Source organism: Pseudopodoces humilis, chromosome 22 (assembly GCF_049639895.1).
Source record: "Pseudopodoces humilis isolate 2021_Gansu_Grassland_sample_001 chromosome 22, ASM4963989v1, whole genome shotgun sequence".
NCBI classification, from domain to species: domain Eukaryota; kingdom Metazoa; phylum Chordata; class Aves; order Passeriformes; family Paridae; genus Pseudopodoces; species Pseudopodoces humilis.
The window spans coordinates 1,637,548-1,657,853 of NC_142221.1; the positions used below are offsets into that span (position 1 = coordinate 1,637,548).

Here is a 20,306-nt window from a genome sequence, read left to right on the forward strand (position 1 = left end):
TTGCGGGGCGGGGGCAGCGGGGCCGGGCCCGTCTCCGCCCGCGGCCGCCTCCTTCCCGCCGTGCCCCGCGCGGCGGCCCCGGAAGGCGGCGGGAGCGCTGAGGCGGCGGCCCCGGAAGGCGGCGGGAGCCGGTGAGGCGGCGGGGCTGGGACGGGGGCGGCGGGGCCGTTTCGCTCTGCTCGGGCCGGTGCTGCCGGGCCCCATAGAATGCCGGGCCGGAGCGCGGCTCCCCCGGCGGGCGAGGGGCGGCGGGGGCCCCGGGGAAGGCGCGGGCGCGGTCTCGGCCCGGCGCCGGGGACTGAGCCGGTTCTCTCGGGGCCCGCGGGAATCACCGGCCGAGCGTGTCCCGCCTCAGGCCCGGCCCCGCTGCGGGGTGATCCCGGTAATCCCGGGCCATCTGGCGCTGTAATCGTCTGAATCGGGGTTAGCTCCCGCGGAACCTGCAGCGTTCGGCTGGAAAACCGGGAGCCCGGCTCTGTCCGTGGGCTGATGGAGGGGTCTGGGGCACACGCACGGCCTGGGCTGGCTGCGAGACCCCTGCACGGTCAAGTGTGAGCCCAAATTTGATTTTGAACTGATTTGATTAAAATTTCCTCTTCTAGGTCTTGATTGAAGCTTTTCTCTGAAAGACTGGAAAAGAATACAGGTCAGGAACACTTTAATTTGCTTAATTGCGTTGATAGTTTTTCAGCTCAAATAAATTGTTGTTAAATAGTGCAAATAATACTGAGCAGTTGGGAATTGGCCTGATGGAGCCGTCCAATGAGGCTCTGAGGTTTTAAACTGAGTTTTAAATCGTGTCTTAAGAATTAACGCAGGTGACTGACTGCATCGCGGGCTCTTTGAGAGTGGGCTGTGTTCTCCTGGGGTGAAAACTGCCCTGAGGAAGTAAGGGACCGTTGTGATGCATGCTTGATCAGAAACGCATCCTCTGCTTTTTTAATTTCTTTTTAGAACATAATGACTACTACGGATGATAAACTGCTTGGTGAGAAGCTGCAGTATTATTATAGCAGCAGCGAGGGTGAGGATGAAGACAGTGAGAAGGAGGATAAAGAAGGGGAGAGCAGCATTCCTGAAAGTGTGGGCGAGGTGGAGCTCAGCAGTGATGGCAGCGCTGTCAATACAGGTATCATCATATCAATGTACTTCTTTTGTAAATCCTTTGTTTATTGGAAATTTTGCATGTTCTTCTAAAATTCATTTTTCGAAGTTAAACTCCTGGGTTTATGCGTATTTGAGTCAGAGGGCGATCAATTTCTGGCTGTTGTCTAACCTTATTTTTAATAGCTGTTCTTTTTTTAATGTTTGACTTCTCCTCTGAGAGAATTTAAAATCAGCCCTATATCTGAAGCAGTCAGGCTTTAGATAGAAAGCTGAGACAAGGCTGATTTGTACAATTTGATTGATAATATAACATTATTTTTATTCTGATGAAAGCCATGCTAACAATAGGGGAACTCTTGTGGGATGGTGGTTCTATTTCAAGAGAAATGATATTAATCCTTGGGACAGTTACAAGAGTGGCCTAGTTAAATAAACCGTAGCTTTCTTATTAAAAAAAAATAAATCAGAAACTCAAGGACATGTAGATGGCAAATGACTTATTTCAGTGTTTTGCATAGTTACAAAAACATTTATGACAGGGTTACTGTTTTACTGATTTACAAATTTGATGCACCAATTATTTACTTGATTTAAATGGTAGGTAAAATTGTATTGTGTGATTTTTATAAGAACTGCCTCCACACTTAATTCCAGGTCCCAAGGGAGTCATTAATGACTGGCGAAGATTTAAGCAGCTGGAAACGGAGCAGCGGCAGGAGCAGCGCAGGGAGATGGAGAGGCTCATTAAGAAGCTGTCCATGACGTGCAGGTCTCACTTGGATGACGAGGCTGATAAGCAGAAGCAGAAAGAGCTGGAAGAAAAAATCAATGGAAAGGTAGGATGGCACAAAGGAATTTAAATGCCACTTAAGTATTTAACAGTTTGTTTGCCTGTGATAACAAATAAGTGACAATACCAAAGTAGTCCAAAAGCTTTTTCCAGATTTCTCATCTGTTGAATAAGCAAGTCAACTTCAGGGGATTAATATGAGGAGTTGTACAGCAAAACTGTGAATGCTGTCTCCCCTGCCTGAAACTAGGATCCCTTATTAACTTAGTATTTAGTGAGTGGGTGTTGAGTATTCAACTCTGAGCTCCAGAAATTGAAGGCATTGGAGGTAGTGAATGGTTTTAATCAGCTGGGCTGTAAACTAGTCCTGAATTGTAGTCAGAGAAGTTACTAATTTTTTGTGATGTTTGTGCCTTCAGATGATGAAAGTTGGCTGTGCTCTCCTGTATCTTGAGTGATGCAGACAAGTTTAATCAAGCAAGTGAACAGATAGAAAATACATAAAGTCCTGTTAATTTCAATTCTACAGGCACGATACTGCCATAAAATGTTAGCTGAAAAGCTAAATGAAAAGCTGGTGAGAAAGAAGCTCAACTTAGGTCAGGCACAGTTTCCAAGCCAGCACTCCCAGCTCAGTGAAGGCACGTGGCCACCATTAACCTGGATTAAAGTGGGAGCATGGAGCAGCCACTTGTGTTATTAGTGCGGCTTGTGGAAACTGGAATACCCAGGGCTGAAATCGCTGTTCCCACTGGACATGGTTTCTAATTAGATCAGAGTGGAGTGTAATAGCAGGGTGCTTGAGCCTTCATGGGTTGCACTTTACTGTTATTAAAAATGAGTGACCCACATTAATCCTCTGATTTACATTCTCATTATGTAAGTGGCCCATATAGTGGTGCAGATGTTTTTCAGGAATCTCTGTGTGTGTTTTTTAGATGACTTTACAAGAATACAACATGATCCACAATGATGAGGACGATGAGGAATTCTTGCAGCGCTACAGGAAGCAGCGGATGGAGGAGATGAGGCAGCAGTTGTACAGTGGGCAGCAATTCAAGCAGGTCTTTGAGATCACCAGTGGAGAAGCATTTCTGGACACTGTGGACAAAGAGCATAAGAGCACACTGATCATGATCCATATTTATGAAGATGATATCCCTGGCACTGAATCCCTGAATGGCTGCATGATCTGCCTGGCTGCTGAGTACCCAACAGTGAAATTCTGCAGAGTGAAGAGTTCACTCATTGGTGCCAGCACTCGCTTCACTAACAATGCCCTGCCAGCTCTGCTGATCTACAAGGCAGGGGAGCTCATTGGCAATTTTGTGCGCATCACCGACCAGCTTGGAGAAGATTTTTTTGCTGTAGACCTGGAGGCTTTTCTGCAGGAATGTGGTTTGCTGCCAGAAAAAGACCTACTGCTTCTGACTTCTATACATAATCCATCTGCATGTTACAGTGAAGACAGTGATCTGGAAATAGACTGAGCCATTTATGGCAAGGGCCCGTAGGTGTAGTTGTGCTGTGGGATGTTCTTGTGCTAGGGATTGTTCTCTTTCTCCATCGTGTGGGTATGTATTCCTCCCCTTCATGCACTTTGGCTCATCAAAAATAACGAGTTCATAACATTTTCTTAAATTAATTCCATATCTGCAACTAAAACAATCTAATTTCTGCGCAGTTCAAATATGTTTTACTTACCACGAAGTTCTAACATGATTCAGTCAGTTTAGGAAGTTGTTGTCATGTCTCAGTGTCCTTGCACGTTTCAATTAAGATGTGGCCACCAACTCCCCAAGACAAGAACTGAGACTGCAAATAAAAGAGTTTTAAAAATTCAAGACTTACTAACCTGGTGCTGAGCTGCTCCAGTTAAAAGTGTGAGGTCCCTTGTTCCATTCCGCAATTTGCAGTCTCCTTTCTGGGAGGATCTTGTTCTAATGCCTGGCCTTAAATTTTTGTTCCTTTCTCGCTTACAAATAACGACAACCCCTGGCTTCATCCTAAAAATTGCTTTTCAGCTGGAGAGAGTTCTTCTTCCCTTCACCTTCCCTGAGACATAAATGCAATTACAGCTCTTAATACATTATTGGGTTTTAAAATACCCATCCTTGGAGTTCAGAGTAGTCACTTGATCAGAAAATGAGCTCTGCCTCTTCAGAGAGACTGCTACAAAGAGCTCCAACACGTGTGCTGAACAGCAACAAAGAGAATTTTGTTGGCAAAGTGCAGAATTAGGACTTGAATAACCTCAGAATTTCATCTCATGCTAAAATTTCTAAATCAGTGCTAAAGTTCTTTTCTGTCTGCCTTCAATAGTAGTAAGTAGACTATCATTACCTAAATACATGACCAAATGTAATGCCATATTTAATTATTAAATTTAATTGCAATTTTTATGTAAAGCATTTTGCAACACCAGGAAGAATTGCAAATGTGTCTGTGGATCTTAATAGGATCTTAATAAGAATGGATCTTGGGCTAGAAAAAGGAGAATTTCTAACTGTATCTATTTGAACTGTGTTTTAAAAAGTAGTATTAGCAGAAAAATAAATAATCTGTAATTTAAAATTACTGAGTTGGCACAGATTGTAGCTGGTTTAAGGAAACGGGCAGAAATCCAGGTTTTCAAATGTGGTGAGAGATTATTTCTTTTCATCTGAGAACTGCAGAAAAAAAAAAGCCTATGTAAGTTATATGAAATTAAATTATTGAGTGTGGATATCAGCACATTTAAGGAAAATATCAAAGTAACTGTAACTCATATCCAGGATGAGATTCAGTAAAGTCTGTTGTGCAGACAGGGTGCATTTTAGCATCATCATCAAACCTCTCTTGGAGAGGGGATCAAGGCAGAGCTGTCTGCTTGAGTTGCTTTGAAGTTTTACTTTTATAAAGTGCTTTTTTTTTTTTTTGCCCCCTATGGCAGCAAAACTGTAACAGGATCAAACCCTCTCCTGCTGCTCTGTGTCCAATGGCCTGGAGCAAGGTGACTCCTGGTGAGGAACCTCCTGTGCTCAGGTGTGGGAGAGGTGGTTTGCAGTGCTAGTAACAAAAAAGGAGAAGAAAAAAGTCAGAATCCAATTAATCATTGATCTGGAAGAATATAACAAGCACAAGGGAGTGAGGGAAGCTGTGCCCTAACCCTGCTGCTCGTTCATGCACAGGCCACACGCCTGAGAGCAGCGAGAGGAGCTGCTGCTGCTTCTGTCCTTTCTTAAAGCTAAATTTTCAAGGAGTTCTATAAATAGGAGTTGAAAAAGCACTTGTCAGGTAGGTGTGTTGCCTCTGGGAAATGTTTTGTTTTGGAATGAGCAGCGCAGTTCAGGGAGGCAGCCAGGAATGACGGGTGTTACAGGCCCTCATCGTGGCATCACCTGGGTGATTAATGTTGTTAATGATGTTCCAATACAAACAGCAGAGTTTGGGCATGGAATGTGAGGGCACAAGGAAGCACGGATGGTTACTTGGCAAGGGCAGGAGTGAAATCCCAGGATGAGCTCAGCATGGATCTTTAATCGTGGTGCCAGCATTGATGCCAGGCAGTGGCAAGATTTAGCACAGAAGAGATTACAGAGTTTTTCTGACCTCCCATCTGCCTCTTCTTTGCAAAATGTTCAAAACAGACCTTTGCTGAAAATCCAAACAAGGTTTCCTGTGCAGACACTGGTCTGACTGCTGTGGCAGAGGGGCCTGCTGGGGCTGGCTGGGATTGTCTGGAGACTCCTTCCAAGGGGGGATTGCTTTTCTCCCCCTGCTCAGTCACCGCCTCTGAGGCACACAACCCCAGATGGATGTTTTCATTGTTGCTGCAGGAACCCAGGCAACCCCATCTTCCTGTCCCTGTCCATCCCCACCGTGGGCAAGCCTCAGCTGGGCTCCTCAGAGGCCTGTTGAAAAATACAGGGGATGTCCTAAGAGCTGTGTTTACCAGGAGTTCGGAGATACTTCTGGCAGCACTCTCCCCTGCATCGGCCCCAGAGCACAGCAGGGAGCCCTTGGTGTGGTTGGGTGATGCTGGTGGCCACACCAAGCACCACCATGTGTGGATGCAAACACTGCCTTGGATGTGGCTGTACCTTGTCCTGGATGACTTGGTGATGGTGGGAGTGATTTCTGCAAACTGCCATGGCTGGAAAACTAGCCCAGGAAACAGAAGGGCTCAGCAGTGCTGGGCTGGGGGAAGCTCTGTGTGTGGGGCTGTGGGTGCCTGGGCTCCTGGGCATTTCAGTAGTGTGTTGGATGCTGTGTCTGGGGTTGGTACTTCACAGAAACATTTTCAAAGCTTTTCCTGCTAGCAGGAGGGAGGTGCTTTGCTGTCCTGTGCTGGTTGGAAGAGGTGCCAGGTTTGCCAGGGGTGTCTCAGCCCAGCTAGTTTCCAGTGGAACATTCCTCCTTGCTGGCAGAGAGCAGCCAGGCCCTCTCTGTGTGCCCGAGGGGCTCTCGTGCAGTTATCAGCTGGTCCCAAAGCGTTGCTGGCAGCCAGTGATAGCCTCGAGGAAACGCAGGATGTTTGTGGTTTAACTGAAACGAGCCGAGCTCGTGCCTCTCGCCAGATGGAGGGGAAGGATGCTCGGGGCTGGAGCAGCTCCTCGCCGGGATGGGCGGTCACACGCACAGCTGGAAGTGTGCTCGGCTGGCTGGAGGCACATGTGGGCGGGGAGGGACCGTGTCCTCCTCTTGGATCGCTGCTCAGCACTTCTGCACGACATGGTGGGAGTGGGAGCACTGGGCTGTCCATGTGCCAGGACTGGGTAGGGCCAGCCCAGGGGAGCACAGAGCAGGTGAAGCTGCCTGCTGTGTCTTTGGGGGTTGTGTTTGCCTCTCTGCCTCCCCACATCCCATAGGAAACAAAACTCCTGATGATATCCTGATAATGCCATCCCATTTCTGAAGGGTTAAAGAGAGTGAGTGAGAAGGTTGGTGCCTTGGGAATCTCTGCTTGCAGATGTTCCCTTGCTATGACGTTCTCCTACCGCATCCCTGCCAAGGCACCAGCGCTTTAAACTTCCCTAGTTTAAAATTCCTGTAATTCCCTGGGAATCCTGCTGGGATGGAGCAGGAGCTCAGGAGTGCTCCCCTCCTCCAGGACAGCACAGGAAGGAGCTGCAGCAGCATGCTCTCTTACAGACTCTGGCTTTTTCACGTCTACAAAGCGCACAGGCAACCAGATGTATGTGTTTTTATGTGCTAGAAATACACAATGTTGATCTAAGTGCTGTGTCACTATGGAATTACAGAATATCCTGAATTGGAAGGGACCCACACACATCATCACGGTCCAACTCCTGGCCCTGCCCAGGACAACCCCAACAATCCCACCCTGTTCCTGAGAGCATTGTCTAAACACTGAACTGTGGCATTGGAGCAGCACAGGGCTGGGGGGCGCCTGGAGGGGAACAAAGTTCAAACCACCTCAGGACACTCAGAGACCCCCACAGAAGCACGTAAGGGAGGGTGCTTACTCCATTTATTGCTTCAGGTGCAGTCAGCAATGGCCCAGCGCAGTGCTGGTGAGCACACCCAGAGATAGAGGAGTTTTTAAAATCATTTATTATTTTAAATGACCTTTTTCCTGGAGCTTAACCAGGATCTGATGGGGATCAAGGCCAGTGACAGTGGCTGGGCAAGGGCTGAGGTGTGTTTCGGCAGGAGGACAGAAGCAGGCTCTGTGTGCTGTGAGGATGTGCTTGCTGAGCTGTTAGTGCAGAGAAGGGTGATGATTTTGGGATGGAAGAGGCTCCATTCCTTTATGTGCACAGAGGTAGCATCTCGCTCTGAGCAGCCCCAGGTTGGCAGCCAGTGGCACATGCCAGGGTCCAAGCCAGCATGACACAGAGGTCTGGGGATCTGACCTCATGCTTCTCTCTGGGCTCCTCCAGGAGAGCTTTGGTTCCTTCTCCCAGCTGTGCATGTGTGCTGGGCAGGCTCTTGCAGGAGAATTGGATCAAAACAGGCTTCTGCTGCAAGCTCAGCCACTACTGGGCAGCACAAACACGGTGTCCTCCCTGTCCCTCTGCATGCTGCCACCTCCTCTGCATCCCTCAGGCAGCTCATCGCTTCACCAGGTGCAGCAGGGGAGGAGGGAGTGCTCCCTGGGCTCCTGTTCTGAGCAGGAAAGAGTCTCTATTGGAAATAGGTGGTGTGTGAAGAAAAATTGGACTCCTGGTGAGTAAGAATTAAGTCAGTGCTAACCACGTAACTAAGATGAATTTTTTCCAGTCTTACACTTTTCACTAATTCCCAAACTGGTTTTCAGGCATAACGTGGATATGACCCCTCTGGAAGAAGGGCTGCTGGTGGCCTGGTGCTGGGAGGCATCAGGGATGGATGGTGACAAAGCACTGGGGAGTCCAGAGTGTCCACTAGGGCATTCCAAAGCTGTTTCATGCAAGGTATTCACTATCAGGAGAGCTGAGTCTGATGAGAACAGAGCTGGCAGCCACACTCCCAAGGCACTCGAGTTTTTCAGAGAGCAGGGAGCAGCCTCTCCTCGAGGGCTGGCATGGAGGACACCCAGGGTGGGACCATCTCCTGTCCTGTTTCTGTTCAGCACAGGGGTGGCAGGTTCCTGCATCCCCACCATTCACTGTAGGAAGGAACAGGATACTCAGCACCAGGCTGGGAGCTCAGCTCAGCCTGCACCAGGGCAAGGACAGTCCCAGCCTGGGCAGGTTATCCCTGCTAGAGCTCTGTAGATGATCCACCAGCCCGAGGGCTGCCGTGTTCCGCAGCATCCGGCACGTGGAACGCCACGTACGGGCACTTCTTCACATTGAGGCACACGAGCTTCTTGAGGGATGCCGTCTTAACAATCTCAAAGCCGGTTGCTCCACCAAATGTGCTGGGTTTCCAGTACTCTGGGGAGCAGATGGGATTTCCAAAAAGCCCCTTTAGGGAAAATGGAGCTCCGATCTCCACCATGCTTTCCCCAAAAATGCTGTTGGGTTGGGGTTTCTCAAGCAGCAAGCCTGGGTAAAACTCCAGAGCATCAATGTCTCCATACAGCTCTTCCAGTTCTGCTGCCTTTTCTTCCTCTCCTGTACCAAGTGAACAGAGTGTTTTAGCAAGAGAATCACACCTGGCAAGGACTGGCCTTGCAGTGGGCAAAGGGAGGGTGGCTCCCTCACAGGCTGTGGCAAGCCTGACTTCCAGACCCGGAACTGTCCTCTGGAGCAGTCCCCAGCCCCCAGGAGGAAGGACCCTGCATCCCCTGCATCTTCCCCAGTGTGGGGCCATGAGCAGGCAGGGCTGGGATGGGCAGGAGCAGCTGCTGTGCTGGGCAAGCCCAGTAGCAAAGGGGCAGCTCATGGCCTTGTACTCACCCACAGGCACAGAGCACCTGTCCTGCCCCAGCAAAGCCCCAGGAGCAGCACTGCAGCCCTACCTGTCAGCTCCTGGAAGGACTTGAAGGGCTTCAGGCCAAACCTTTTCCGATACTCATTGAAAGGCTGCAGCCTCAGCTGCCGGGACTCCTTGATAACCCCAACAGCCACGTGCAAGACATTGGCATTGATGGTGTGTCCCCCACCAATCTGCAGGGAGAGCACAAGGAGGAGCACACATCAGGCACAAGGCAGAACCAGCATCAGCTCCAGAGGGCCACCACACTAAAGCATCCATGTCCTGGGCTCGTGCTGTGGATGCCAGCACATCATTGCAGCAGCAAGAGGAGGGGCAGCCGGTGGACAGAGCAAAAAGCAGCTGTACAGCAGCTTGGTCAGGTCAACCCTGTTCCCAGGGCAGGGCACAGGGCAGGAGAAGTCCTGGATGGACAGTGACACAGTGACCTGGAAGGGTGAGAGAGATTTCAGGCTCACTGGGAGAACCCAAAGGGCCCGGGGCTCAGCCTCAGCTGGGCTGCTTGGCACAAGCAAAGAGGATCAGGAATGGAGCCGCAATTGCTCGGAAGAAAACATCCATGCGATGGCAGCAAAGAACAGTGCCAGACGCTGTCCCAGGCCCCGCGGCTTCCACAGGCTCCTGCCATCACTGGAATGTTTACTACAGAGCACCGAGGGCGAGCGACTGGGGCTGCCAGGAGAACTCCTGATGTGCCCATCGGGTGCTGCCCTGGACAGACTCGGTGTGACATGTGCCCCACTGCATGAATGTCCCTCCTGGGGAGGGCGGAGCAGGACCTTACCCTTCCTGCCACCTGCTTGGAAAAGGACTCCACCAGCGCCTCCACGCCATAGTCCATGAGCATGGAGGTGTTGTAGAGGAACTGCTTGTAGCTGTACTCCTGTCCCTGGATGATGAAGGAGTCGGGCATCAGCCCGTGCCAGTGATAGAGCTGGTTGAACTCCACCGCGATGCGATTCCGGTACTGGAACTGTGACCCGAACAACAGCTCGGGGTCGAACTTGAGGCTCAGGTAGTACCCACTGAGGTGCTGGACGTAGTCTTCAATAACAATCTTAATGGTCTCCCCTGGGCAGGAGAAAAGAAGCAGCTGGCAGTAGCAGGAGCCACCAGCTCTGTACCTGAGGTGTTACCCACATCTACGGCAGCAGCCATCCACCTCCTCCTGACCATTTTTGATGGACCAAAGCAAATTTTTTTGCTATGTGGCACAAAACAGACGATTCTCAAAAGGATGCCAGAGGAACTGCCTCAAAGGCAGTTTGGCCATTACCCTCAAAAAGAGGCTGGCAAGCATGTGAGTCCTTGTGGGCCGCCCAGGGGGGTGAGACAGGGTGGTGCTGGTTCCTCACCAATGAGGATGAGCCGCGCCGTCTGGAAGAGCTGCTCGTCGCTCCAGGTGGGATGGTCCTGCTTGAGCAGGTCGCAGACGCGGTTGTGCTCGCGTAGCCAGAGCGTGGCATACACGCAGAGCCCCGGCAGCAGCCCGAACACCTCCTGCCCCACCGCCAGCTGCTGCTCCTTGGGCACTCCTGATGGGTACACCATGTGAACCGGAGCCTCGGTGACCATGGGTGGGTACACCTCTCCATCCACCACCTGGGGACACAGCAATGAGAGGGCAGAAAGGGCAGAGGGGATAAAAATACCCTCATAAAAGCCTGCCCAGCCAGGAGCTGCCTCCCTGAGGGCACCACATCTGCTCTCCTGCTAGAGGTGAGTGGAATGGAAACACTTCTTTTGTACAGCCCCAAACGCCTGCTGCCATCAGAGCAGCTGCACCCCAGAGATCATCCCCAGGCAGCAGCCACACAGGGTGCCAGGGCTGGGGTCCCCCAAGAGCTGCTAGAGGAACATGGGCTTCAAACAACCCTGGCTCACAGGTCTGGGATGTGTTTCAGCTGTGCTGGGTGGTACCTGGAATTTCAGCTTCCCATCTCGGAAGAGTCGCAGCTGGTGCTGCCGCTGCAGGTTGTCCCCGTACAAATGTCCCAGGTCCACCTGTGGAGAGCAGAGCATCAAGGCTTCTCTGAGAGGCACACGGACCCCAGCACCCCCTCCCTCCCACAGCCCCCACACCCTCACCCCGTGCCCCAGCGCCTTGGTGAAGCCGCGTCCCATCTTCCCAGATGTCTTGAAGAACTGGTGGGTGAAATGCTGGGCGAAGAAGGCAAACATCATGTTGGTGCCTCGGGGATCAGCTTCAAACTTCTGCCGCAGCAGGAACCTCTCCGCCAGGAGCTGGGGGTCGGGGAGCTGCAGCTTCCCTGCAGAGGATGGAGGCTGAGGGCAGATGCCCAGTGCCGACCCAGCTGGGTACTGCTGCTGCCTGCTGCAGCACCGGGCACAGACTGATCTGCACAGACACCTCGCAGCCCTCTCACACAGGCCATGACATGTCCCAGCAGCCCAGCCTGAGCTGTCCCAGCAGCAATCTGGATGCCATCAAGCTCCTCCTGCTGCAGAGCCAGCCTGGGCAGGACAGCGGTAGCACGTGACACTGCCAGTGGTGCCTTGCAGATGTGTCCGTGGTGGCAAAATCTTGGCCATGGCTGGGTGGGAAACAGGATACAGGTCCCCTGGAGCAGCCACATACCTTTGGTCCCCATGGGCGTGGGGCAGTCGTCCGGCACGGGCGGGAGGATGCGGGTGTAATAGCTGACGTTGGCATAGGCCTCCCAGCTGATGTAGCCATAGTCAGAGTTGAAAGTGGGGGGGCTGGGGATGAGATTGGCACGAACTGAAAGGAGAGAGGGGGATCACCACTGTGGGGCTTGAGGCAGCAACCCACAGGCTCTGCCCCTGGTCCCTGCCTGCCCACTCTGTGCTGCCAGACGCCCCCCGACACCCCAAAAACCAGAAAGGTACCAGCACTGGAGGCATGGGGGTGTCCTGGGCTTTGCTCCGAGCCTTTTAAAGGCTGCAGTTCCCTGCAGAAAAGGAGGGCTCATGCTAATGTGCTAAGTGGATTCTTGGATGATGAAAGAGATGACAAACCCATAGAAATGGTGAAGCCAACAGCCGGAGCCTTGTGAGTGTGTAGCTACGGCTCCAAGAGATGGAACCTAAATATTTATGCAAAGTGATGAATATGGGGACATGAGTAACAAGGGCCATATTTCCACAGGCTGCTTTCTGTGCAGCTGTGAAAGAGCTGCTTGGCCCAGGGAGCGCAGCATGCCAAGAACTGCTCGTGTTTTCCGGCCAGCTGGCAGCTTGGCACAGGGCTGGGGACCCCCTACACCCCACTGCAACCCAGCTGGGCAAGCCCCCAGGCACAGTGGTAGTGTGACAAGGTGATGGAAGAACGGGGTGACAACCTTCTGGGTCTCCTGATGAGGTGATTGAAGCCCGATGCCCACCCTGCTCACAGGAGCTGCTCAGCATCGCTGCAGCCCTGCTATCCCCACCCACACATCTGTCCATGTCAGGGGGGTGCTCGAGTCCTGCTGAACCTCAAGACCCTCTCCAACCCCTCACCTGTCAGCACGAGCCTCATGAGCGTGTCCCTGATGAAGGTGCTGTTGATAATGTCCCAAAACCACTTGAAGTGGGTCAGGATGAAGTGGTAGAAGGCAGGACTGGGCTTCAGGAGGTTGTGGAGACGTGTCCAGAACTCAGCTGGGGGAAACAGAGCAGTCAGTCTCCCCACTGAGGATCCAGCCCACCCACATCTGCTGTCAGTGGGCACAGGCTGCCCTGGCACCCACGGGGACAGGGACTTACGGGAGGTGCAGTTGACCCCATAGTAGCCCGTCCGTGTGCAGTCGCACTCGTATCCTCTCAGGCCCACCCTCACACACACCCCTTGGTTCTGGCAGGGGAAATAGCAACAGGGGTTCACTGCAGGGGCAGAGAGAGAGAGAGAGTCATCACCATCCAGCCACCACATCACTGCATCTGGTGGCTCCCTGCTCCTCAAGAGGGAACACTGCCTCGGACACAGCCCGGCCGGCTCCAGCTCGGGAGAGGAGGTGCTGGGCTGCAGGAGCCAAGCACTGCCCTGTTGTGGTGGTGTCCCCCGGGCCCGGGGGCTTAGCTTCGTGCCTGGGGGGCTGCTGTGCCCCCGGAGCCCAGCACGGGATAAAGCCGTGCAAACAGCAGCTGTGTTAATAATAACAGCCATTGTCAGGGCAGTTTGCTTTGGCAGGGGTCCCTCCACGCCCGCCCCCCGAGCGGATGGAAAGGGCCTCTCTGGGCTCACTCCAGGCTCCTGCCCGGCCCCTTCCTCCACCACCTTCATGCCCAGCCTGCAGGGACGAGATAAGGGCCCCTTCCAGCCCTTCCCAGGGCTCTGAGATCACATGGGACAGGGAGACCCCTGGCACAGAGCAGCTCCCACGCTGAAGCAGCGCCATCCACACCAAACCTCTCCGGTTTGTCCCGGAGCAGGAAGATCCTTGTAACCCCACCATCCGCAGCCCCTCCAAGAGCAGCAAACCTCAGGAGAAACAGAAACAGTCCAGGGTGGCCAGAGACTCCTCTGCCTTCCATCAGCCTGAGGAATGCTCTGGAAACTGGGATGTTCTCTGTCACGGCTGCCTCCTGAAATCCTCACCAGAGGCATCCTCAACTCAGCAAGCCAGGTTTCTCCCCACAGAGCCTTTGTGCCAGGAGGAGGGAAATGCCTAAAGCCCAGACCTCCTAGAGCACATCTGCCTTTGTCAGAGCACACTGGTGGCCACCAGCCCCACCAGGAGCACTCATGGACAAAGGTGCCACCAGCACAATGCCCAGCTCTGGAGCTGTGGGCTGTGGGAATGGGGGACGGGCAGCACACCCTGAGTGCTGCAGAGACCGACAGCCACCGCCAGGGCCAGTGTCACAGCTGATGGAGGAACTCTCCTGAGTCCATCAGCTGCTCCATGTGGCTAGTGAGCTCACCAGATCCCCGCCAGACCTGCTTCAGGTTCTTCTGGAATTTGGGAACAGGTTCCATTGCTGGGGTGGTGGGATGGGCATGCAGAACAGAAACTACATTTTTCCATAGGAAATTGCAGCTAAAAATTAAAGTATTTGAAAAATGTTGCTCAGTCTCCCAACAGCCGCATACTCGGGGCAGGGCAGGGGCTGCCTTGGAGCCCGGGGCTCAGCCAGCAGCTTTGCCAGGCTGTGCTCAGCCCTGTGGTCCCAAATCCCTCACAGCACAGGGCCCGACTTGCAAAGACACATTCACCTTCTAGCACTTCCATCAGGCTCCCTTTCATCTGGGATCTTTTCATGTCTCCAGACGGGAGGCAGCAGGCAGGATCTTATTTATCTCAGACAAATTAAGGTCAGACCACCCGTTCAGAATTCTGCAAGATGGGAATTTTTGGAAAGGGGGAGGTGTAGCAGCGCATCTGGAGCATCCTCTGGGCTATTCCCACGCCGGTAGCTCCACACTTGGCTCTGCTGCAGACCCGGAGAAAGCCCCGAAGAGCAGCCCGGTGCCGTGCGCGGTGAACCCGGGGGAAGCCGGGTTTTTGTGGCTGTCACAGCCACAGGGCTGGGAGGATGCTCCGTGCCACAGGCTCCGGCACAGCAGGTCGTGTCCTGCCCCGTCTCTCCAGCTGATATGGGGAGTCAAGAGAAGTTCTCTCTGCCGGGGCCCTCCCTGGTGGGGGGCTCGATGGCAAGTGGTGCCGAGCCCTCCTCCGAGGTGGGTTTGACAGCGTGCCGGGCTCGGCCGGGCCGCCTCCTCCCCCGGGTCACGGCAGTGTCAGTGCCGCGGGGTCCCGGAGCGGGGCGGGAGCAGCATGTTCCAGCCAAAAGGGTGGGAAGGGGATTGAGCGTGTCCTGGCCCGCGACGCCAACCCCTTCACATCCTCACGGAGCCTCCCTCTGCAGCAGCTCCGTGCCTCTCCACACCCCTGCCAGGAATCCTGCGCTGTTCTTGCCAGGACGGCTCCAGGTATGGGAAAGCCGCTGGCAGCGAGCGCGGCCCCTCCGTGCCGGCAGGGCTGCAGCACACGCTCCATCACCGCTGAAAAATGCCACATTTCGGGGACAACATCCGTTCTGCAAACCGCAGCCAAAGCAACCTGGGCTGAATCACGGCCGGGATGGAGCCGGGCTCGCTCGATGGGACACGGCCCCACTGCCGCGGGCTTTGAAGACGATGGAACTCATACGCACTTATTTTCCTGATCCAGGAAGGTATTCTCGGGCCCACGAACTATTCACAGAACACACACCACAGCCAGATCGTCATCTGCAACCACTTCTGGCAGCACCAGGAGCAGGAGCAGCGCGCCAGGGCCACAGCTGTGTTCCACGTGGGCTCCGCGATCCTCCCCCTGCACCTGAGCCAGATCCGCCTGCCAGGTCTGGAGGGGTGACACAGCCCCAGGGCTCTGCTGAGGCTTCACTCTGAGCCCGGGCTGACCCTGGGAGGAGGCGCAGACCGCGGGCAATGTAAACAGACGTGAATGAATGCAAAGCAGCTCTGCCAGGGGTCCCCACCTGCCTTCACACAGCCGGGCCCGAGCTGCCCCACCCGTGGCTGGGGCTCACGGTGATGTTGGGGTGCTGCCACTGCTCCGGATTGGCAGCGTGAGTTGTGCAGTGGCTGCCGAGAGGATGGGCAGGTTTACTTTGCAAGAACAAAACTACAAAACTACAGCCCTGAAGGAGAGTTAGCAGCCAAAGGCAGTATCTGCAGGGAAAACTGAGAAACACCTTGGGACCAGCCTGGCTCTGCTCACAGCCAGAGGAAAAGTCTACAGAGAACAAAAACCATGGCTCAGAGCCAAGGTGCAGCTAGTGAGGAGTCAAGTGGAGTGCTCTGAGCAGCAAATAAGTGAGCAGGAGATCCCAGCCTCAGCCCAACATCCTGTTATTTGGTCTTCAAGAGCAGATCCAAGGACTAGATTAGGGCTTTGGTCCTCCTGCTGCAGCGCTGGGGAGAAGCAGAGCCCAGACACTCTGCTGACAGCACCTCAGGGCACAGCACAGTTCCCCTAATTTCTCAATCAGATCTCTCCCTCCCTAATTAAGGCTTGGAAAAAAGCCATCCTTTCATGTATATCATGTATACCAGGTATTTTTTTTTCCCCCACAAAATGAAATTTGCTTTGATCGTGCCATGCAGCAGTCAGCTCCAGGGCTGCACCATTCCAGTGCTGCATCTGCCCCAGCTCTTCAGGCACATGGCTCCCCAGCGTGTCCCCAGGCCCTGCCCTGTGCTCAGCAAGACACAGATACCGGCTCCAGCTGTCCTCAACTCCCAGAGGAACTTCTCAGAAAGATAAGACACATGTAAAGAGATGGCCAAGCCAGAGAAGGAGCAGGGCAGAGGCTGTCCCTTGTCTGTCTCCACCACCTGTGGTCCAGCCCAGCCAGTGACAGCCAGGTCCGTCCCCTGGGGGCCCTCCTTTCAGCAGATGTGGCTGCAATGGGGTCCCTGCCACTTCCCCAGCCGCACTGGGGTCACTCAGCTTTGGGGTTACTCAGCCCCAGTTTCTGATGGCTGGACCTGTCACATCCTGCTGGGTCACACCCCAAATCCTGCTGTCCCCTGTGGAGCTGACATGGCTGCCCTCTGCATGGCCGTGGGTCATGCTCCCTTCCTTCACAGCCCAAACTGGAAAGTCTGCACCCTGAGGTCACTGGTTTTGCAGAGGACCAGCTGCTCCAGCACAGAGAAGTCCCTGCTCTCCCTGCAGGATGGGGTGGGAAGGGGTGAAGGGCAACATCCCCCACACTGCCTAGCTCTGCTCAGACCAAACCCACTCAGTTTGGGTCGCGCTCCCCCTGCCCTGGGGGTGCCTGCTGAACTCCACATGCTCAGCCTGTGCACGTGTTGGGGACTCTTGGGTGTGGGCACCTCGCTTCCCACAGCGGAAAGTTGACCTGAGCAGGCTGCTGGAGACAGGGTTCCCATCAGCACCACTTGAACACCCATGGCCAGAGACCCTTGAGATACAGCCCATGTGCCTGGGCTCATTTTGCTGAGAATGTTAGAGAGGAATTGTAAAATCTGTCAAGGGCCGCAAGACTGTGCTGTTTTTCTTCAGGGAATAAGGTCATTTCACAGAAGAGGGACTGGATTCAATGCCCTGGGTAAGGATCTTTACTGTAGGGGCTGGGAATGGAGCTGCTGGGGTTTGAGGAAGGGTTTTAATTAACTACATGCTCCATGGGTCCCTGCCATAATCAGCATTATTCCTTGACATCTCCTGGTGTGCCTGAGGTTGGGCAGCACGTGGTGAGCTCCTCCAGCACAAGGGCATGGGAATGGAACCAAAGCTGAGGCCACAGGAGCCACCCCTGCTGCCCCCAGCCCTCCATCCTCACTCCCAGCCACAGTGTCACTGGCGTGTGTTTGGGGACACGGGAGGGCCCTGGCTGCCAGCACGCTCGGATATTGTCCCCCTGTCCTTCGAGAAGCCCCGTCCCGGACTGGAGGCCGCCAGAAGCAGCCGGGCACTGCCCTCAGCCCGGTGGTGGGGCCGGCCCGGGGTGGCCGCGGTCTTGGCGGGGGTCCAGCCCTGTCGTGCGTCCCCGGCTGCCTCGGGCCAGCGATGTCCCCCCCGGGCCCTGCGTGCGGTCCCTGCGCGGCCGCTGCGGGAGGCGAAGGGGAAGTTTGTTCTACCCGGGCGCTTTTGCTCCCAGCCAGGCGTGACGGGCCAAAACCTGCGGCTCCGGGCTCTGCGGGCACCCTGACCCGGGCGGCGGTCGTGGGGCTCCTGCCAGCCGCTCCTGCCCTTCCCGGACACGGAGGGCACCGGGGGGAGAGGATCAGCCGGGGGTGGCGGGTGCGACCCCGCCGGGAGCCGCCGGAGCGCGGCTCGGTCCCGCAGCGCCCGCCCCGCAGCGCTCCCCGCTTCCCCGGGACTCCCGCTACTGGACCCTGCGGGACCGGGTCCCCTCGCCCCCCTCGGTGCCGAGTGCCCCTGTTCGGGATGCCGCCGCTCCACCGGTACCGACTCCCCCGTGTCTCCCTCCCTCCCTCCCTCCCTCCCTCCCTCCCTCCCTCCCTCCCGGCTGCGGTCCCGTCCCGCGTACCGGAGCCGGGGCCGGCGGCGCTCCCGGCGGAGCAGAGCAGCACGGCGTGGGCGGGCAGCAGCCGGAGCCCCGCGGCCGGAGGGGCCCGGGCCCGGCACCCACCGCCCATGGCGAGAGGCAGCTCCGTCCCGTCCCGCGGTCGCACCCGGCGCGGCCCCGCCGCCCCCGCCCCCGCCGCGCCGCCTCCCGCCCCCGACGGGGCGGGACGGGGCCGCCTCCGACAGCCCCGGGGGGTGCCCCGGCTGCGCTTCCCTCCCCCGCTCCGCTTGCCCGCCCCTGCCCCGCCAGCCGGGCCCCGACCCGCGCCTCTCCCGGGAACACCAAGTTCCCTCGTTTCCCTCCCGGTTCCCACCCACCTGAACGTCTCCATACCCAGCTTCTGGTCCCTACATCCCGCTGCATCCCCGCGCCCATGCCCTTGTTCCCACTTCCCCCTGCATCCCTATTCCACACCCCGATCCCAGTTCCCCCCCAGGACTCGGCGCCCACCCCCGATCTCCTTGGCCTGGTTCAGCTCCCCCGGCTGCCCACACGAGGCTGCCCTGGCAGTGCTGCCCGGCTGTGCCAGGCTGCCGCAGCCGCCAGCGGCCAGAAAAACCGAGTTTAATCGGTGAAACCATCGCTGCCTGTTTCCTGCCGGATGCTTTGTTCCCGGCACCAGCCACTGGCAGCAGGGACAGGATCCAGCCAGCCCAGCCCGGGCAGGCAGCAGCCACCCCACGGGAATCGTGTGGGGCTGGGAGAGGCTCTGCATGGCTCTGGGGTAGGCGAGAGCATGGTGGGCTGCAGGCCTTGCTGGGATGTGCCCAAACTGGTGGAACCCAGAGCTCAGAGCCTGCAGTTGCTGACCCTGTGCTGTGCTGTGCTGTGCTGTGGGGGTGACAGAGACCCCAGCTCAGGCCTGGCTTATCGTGGGTTTTGCCGAGCTGCAGGAAGCCTGGCAGGCTGGGGGAGAGCAGTTCCTGCGTGGATCCTGCTTGATTCTTCTGCGGGGTTTTAGCAGCAGAGAGGGAGTGTCCTCACAGGGCAAGTGGCTTTCACAGGTGTCCAAAAATGAACAAGGGCCTCAGATCCAGCTTCAGCAGGCAAATGCACCAGCCATGACATAAACATGAGCTCAGCAGGCTCTCGATGTGCTCACGCAGGGTGGGGACACTACCTCTGCCTCCCACGGCCGAGCTCACACAGGGAATTGGGGCAGGTTTTGCCATACGTGTGCAGTCGGTGCAGTCAGTGTGTGCCGGGGCCACGGCTGCTCCTGCCCCCTGCCAGCCTCCCCAGGGTGTCACAGCCCCAGGGAAGGCAGTGGTTCAGTCTGTGGATGCGTGTATTGCCCCTCCATTCCCCCTTGCAGCACCACCAGCCCCAGCTCTGTCCCCCTCCTATCCTGCATCCAATGCCTGACCCTGTTGACCGCAGCACGTGTGACCTGGCACAGCCTGACCCCCCTGCCCCTGCCGGCCAGCCCAGCAGCCCTTGGGGATGTCCAGCTCCAGCAGCGTTCCTGTTCTCACTGCCCCCTCCTTCCCCTCTCATCAGGTTTTAATAACCTCTCTCTTGCACAATACGGGAAACGGTTGCAACAGCCCGGGGCCAGCTGTCTCGCCAGGGCTGCCGAGGGGCTGCCATGGAGGGGCTGTCCCGGTACTGCTGGGTGAGGGAAGGGGCTCTGTGGGCTGCAGGGTGTCCTGCAGATTCCCATTGCTCCTGGTGTCTCTCGAGTAGCCAGACCCCTCACTCTAGCACTCTAAAGCAGCAGGCACTGAACTCCCTGGTGCCAGCCCCGGCTGCCAACAGACCTCCCGTGACTCTGAGCTGCAGCCCACGATGTCTGACCTCAAGTCCCAGGATGGCAGCCAGCCCCGGGTGCCCAGATGAGTTCCTGTCCCCAGCCAGGGTGAAGGAGGGTGGGCGTTGTGTGAGGCTGTGGTGCAAGGCCAGGGCCACCTGAGGCATGGAGGGCACATCTGGGGATTTGCCACAGGCTTGGCAACCTGGGCACTGGCTCTGGCCAGCAAACGTCCCGACAGCTCTCGGGAGCAGAAGGGAGATC

The 20,306-nt window shown here is 55.7% G+C and overlaps 2 protein-coding genes across 3 annotated transcripts; one reads left to right on the forward strand and one right to left on the reverse strand.

Annotated features, from left to right (window-relative positions):
* Positions 1–65: 65 nt before the first annotated feature.
* On the forward strand, positions 66–4,474 carry PDCL (phosducin like). 2 transcript variants are annotated; one of them, XM_014257952.2, is made up of 5 exons: positions 66–131; positions 603–646; positions 955–1,129; positions 1,762–1,943; positions 2,836–4,474. In XM_014257952.2, exons 3-5 carry the CDS (start codon positions 961–963, stop codon positions 3,385–3,387), a joined length of 903 nt encoding a protein of 300 aa, XP_014113427.1. In that variant the 5' UTR covers positions 66–131; positions 603–646; positions 955–960; the 3' UTR covers positions 3,388–4,474. The 2 variants fall into 2 exon arrangements, with proteins under 2 accessions (XP_014113427.1, XP_014113428.1); XM_014257953.2 differs by lacking the exon at positions 66–131 and adding an exon at positions 300–423.
* A 2,879-nt stretch (positions 4,475–7,353) lies between these two features.
* Positions 7,354–18,402, reverse strand: PTGS1 (prostaglandin-endoperoxide synthase 1). Its single transcript, XM_005529179.3, has 10 exons — positions 18,254–18,402; positions 12,992–13,108; positions 12,746–12,886; positions 11,862–12,005; positions 11,351–11,532; positions 11,183–11,266; positions 10,618–10,864; positions 10,047–10,333; positions 9,288–9,435; positions 7,354–8,940 (listed from the first exon to the last, which is right to left on the reverse strand). The coding sequence occupies exons 1-10, from the start codon at positions 18,360–18,362 to the stop codon at positions 8,585–8,587; spliced, it is 1,815 nt and encodes a 604-aa protein (XP_005529236.2). The 5' UTR covers positions 18,363–18,402; the 3' UTR covers positions 7,354–8,584.
* Between the last annotated feature and the right edge of the window lie 1,904 nt (positions 18,403–20,306).